We start from the raw sequence: 3,358 nt of genomic DNA, 5'->3' as shown, positions 1-3,358 counted from the left end.
CTTTCCCTTCCTCCTCTCTTCTCCTCCTTACTTTTTACATAACGATGGCTTAAGAGCTCATTTTATTGGAACCAGTAACTGTTCAACTAGAAGACCTGATGTTTTGTCAAGAGGTTTGCTGAAAAGGATAAAACCAGATTTTACAGTAGTTACATGGCTACACTTTCTGCTGACCTATTCCTGAACCCTGACTCAGACAGGGAGAGAGTTACATTCCCCAGAGATCAAATAGAAATATGCATAATCCATTAGATACTGTTTTTCAGTCATGTGTGGTATAATGATTGACAGTCCTTCACAACAATACATACAGTCATCTTAAACAGGGGGGATTTGGACAGTTTTTTGTTTCTAAGAAGTTGGCTTGATCGAAACATGGATGTCTTCCTAACACAAAGGTAAAAGTTGGGGTACACCTAGGATTTTTTTAAACATAAGACCAAACTAAAGTATCAAGCAAAAATTGATCTTTACTTTCAAGAGAAAACATATTCTTACCTGAGACTGCATGGAGGAGACAAACAGGATTTTAGTACTGTTTTGTGAACATGGAATTTAATTAAGCTTAGTTTCTTCCTTACTTGTAGATCATAGTTTGCTGATCAAGATTTCTAAGAAAAGGCATATTCCAGCTGAAGTTTTTGCTGCATTTGGGGAATTTATAAAGTCTCTCTCCAGTACGGACACTTGCAAGGATTTTCTTCTCAGTAGACTTAATGGGCTTCTCTCCTCTATTGAGCTATCCAGTTGCACAAATCTTGTAGAAATTTGAGCTTTGTCAAAGTAGTTTTACGCCTTCTTTAGAATTTGATTGGCCAGCGAGTTCAAAAATGGTGGTAAGCCCAGAGAAGGAAGGGGACAGTAACCAAATGACTGCATCAGCCTTGTTGCCCTACAAACCATGGCAGGAAGACTAGAAGGGCAGAAGACAAATTAAATTTTGGGTCTGAGGGAAAGGACAGCACCCAGCACCAGGCACCTCCAAGTTTGCTAGCTCAAATTATTCCTTATAAAAGGAGCAGAAAAGGATAAAGGGAGACCCTCTCAGAGTTGAAAGTAAGTAAGTAATTCTCTTCTGTCCTAAATACTTAAAGCAGCAATGGATGCTACCAGAATCAATCAGAAAGAGAGACTAAAAAAACCCAACTTCTGACAAAAAACACTGTACTGTTGAAATCTGAACTTTAAAAAATTGGTTCAGCGTTGCCAAAACTTTGTTTAGAAAAAAAGTGGGGAGGGTGATGAAAGAAGGGGAAAGTGTTCCAACAACATCAAAGCATTCTCTTCGGTGTTGTTAAAATATTTATCTTGAAACACAAACTTTTTGTGCTGACATATTTTTTTTTTGCATGACACAAATAATCCTGAAATTTAAAAAAACCAAAGCAACAGAAAACCCCCGTGAAATTGAACACTGACCAAAACAACTTCCTTTGCTACTCCACTGTCCAATCTCTGCTTCTGGAAAATTTTGAAACTTCAGGCTTTGTTCCAAAGTGGAACAAAACACGTTCTGAAATCACAAAATGCTTTGTGGAAAAGAATGCTAACCCACTGACAGAGCTATTGTTTGCAAATGCAGGTGGACCTCTAGAGAGAATCATTAGGCCCCAGACTTTTGCTGCACCAACTAGATAAGCCCCAAAAGAATACGACAAGAATCACTTCATTAATTTTGCTCCTTTCTGCACTGGAAGGAAAGGGAAGGACCTAACCTCTCTGTAAGGACACCTTAAAGCATCACCAACAGAAATGAAATGAAGAAAAGAAAAACAAAAACAAAAACAAAAAAAAGCAATTACTGGGAAATCTTCATCTCTAGAAGGGGAGGAGGAAGATGATGCTACTGAAATCCACATGAAAAAGAAAACCAAGCATGAAAAATCACTATGCAGTATTCTGACTCTCTGCCCTATTCCTGCCTGCTGCATATTCCCCTGCCTATTCTGCACACACACAGAGTGAGATTCTTCTCTCATTCTTCATCATTATTGATGTACAAAAAGGAGGTTTTGTTTCATTTTCATTTGCACTAATTATCTGTATGCTACCTTCCAGTCACCACCATTACAAAAGGCCATGGGCCAACAAACGTAAGACACTGCAAGATCATTCGATTTTCCCGCTGTTCTTACAGAAAGTGTCAGCCAAGACAGTCAGATGATAACGCAGCACTTTCAGGCAACAGTTTTCAACTTGTGACTTGCAAAAGCCTAGAAGCATGCAGGACATGTGTAAGGAGTCCACAGAAGGTAAGTAAGAAAAGCCAGTTCATTTGTGCAATGCATATTAGAGAGAGATTTCTAAAAGGGCCTCAAGACTTAAACACGGAACTCTATAGCAAGAAGTAGAAAATAAAGGATTTCAGTCTTTAATAAAGTAAGACTGGGTTTCTTCAGCCTTTTCAGAAGCATTGGGAATGTAAAAGACACCTTTCAGAGTTTCAGATGTGAAATATTTCAGTTAAAGAAAAGGAAGAAAGAAGCCACCATCCTCAAACTGTTACTAGTTGCTCCTGCTAGTAACACAAGTGTTGCCTCTTTTGGTATGTTAGTAACAAGAATATATTTATATGAAGGTGGATATTAAAAAGCCAGTGGTCTCCTTCCCTCTGGCATAATTTAACTAGTAGTGTTAGTGAAACCAGGGCTACATTCAGATAAAAGTTAGTGTAACTTGGCCTTTGGCATCCCAGCTCAGAAAGTAACACCCATCGCTTTCTAAGAAAAGAAGAAACCTCATCTTCCTATTACAAAGAGCTCTCAAAGCCATGATGAATGAGCAACAGCACAAAACCCTGAGTACCATTCTGCCTTTAGTTTTCATGCAACCAGAATATGTTTGTCTAGGCTCCAGCTGCTGATCATATCTGGCCAGCTCTGAGAATAACACGATTCAAATGAACAGACTGCCTGAGCTAAAAATGTGTCAAATTATACAGTGACAGATGGTCTTTCCCGGGTTACTCTTACCTCACGTAATTCCAGCCTCTGAGCGACAGCTTCCAAGCACTCCTGCCCCGTGCTCTCCACCGAGAGGGTGCACTCGATCACATTGCTGTCCAGCAGACGGATCCTCGTCACAAAGCAGTTCTTGCTCAAGACGTTGTAGCGTCTGGTCCGTCGCAGTTTCAGCCCGAAAGGCATGGCTGTTGGCCTGGAAGGTCGCCCCTTTCCTGTACTCTTCCGAGAGTTATCAGCACGCTTGTCGACTTGCCTTGAAGGCTTCTTCAATTGGCACTACTCTCCTCCAGAAATGGAGGTAGCTGTCCATTCCCAGGGCGAGCTTCAAGGGATCCCTGCAAAATACATAAAAATAAGTAGAGGTAAGTGTGAAAGAAGATGTTGCTAAAGATCAG

The 3,358-nt window shown here is 40.3% G+C and overlaps 1 protein-coding gene across 1 annotated transcript in view; it reads right to left on the bottom strand.

Moving 5' to 3' along the window:
• PTPN14 (protein tyrosine phosphatase, non-receptor type 14) overlaps positions 1 to 3,146 on the bottom strand; it is a 71,502-nt gene extending 68,356 nt beyond the window's left edge. The window contains exon 1 of the mRNA XM_009888156.1: positions 2,973 to 3,146. Within this exon, the coding sequence (XP_009886458.1) occupies positions 2,973 to 3,146 (174 nt within the window). The remainder of the gene's footprint in view (positions 1 to 2,972) is intronic.
• Between the last annotated feature and the right edge of the window lie 212 nt (positions 3,147 to 3,358).

The sequence above is a fragment of the Charadrius vociferus genome, unplaced genomic scaffold, assembly GCF_000708025.1.
Source record: "Charadrius vociferus isolate BGI_N301 unplaced genomic scaffold, ASM70802v2 scaffold340, whole genome shotgun sequence".
In the NCBI taxonomy this organism is placed as follows: domain Eukaryota; kingdom Metazoa; phylum Chordata; class Aves; order Charadriiformes; family Charadriidae; genus Charadrius; species Charadrius vociferus.
Note: the sequence above shows the minus strand (reverse complement) of the source record. Positions and strands in the feature narration are given on the sequence as shown.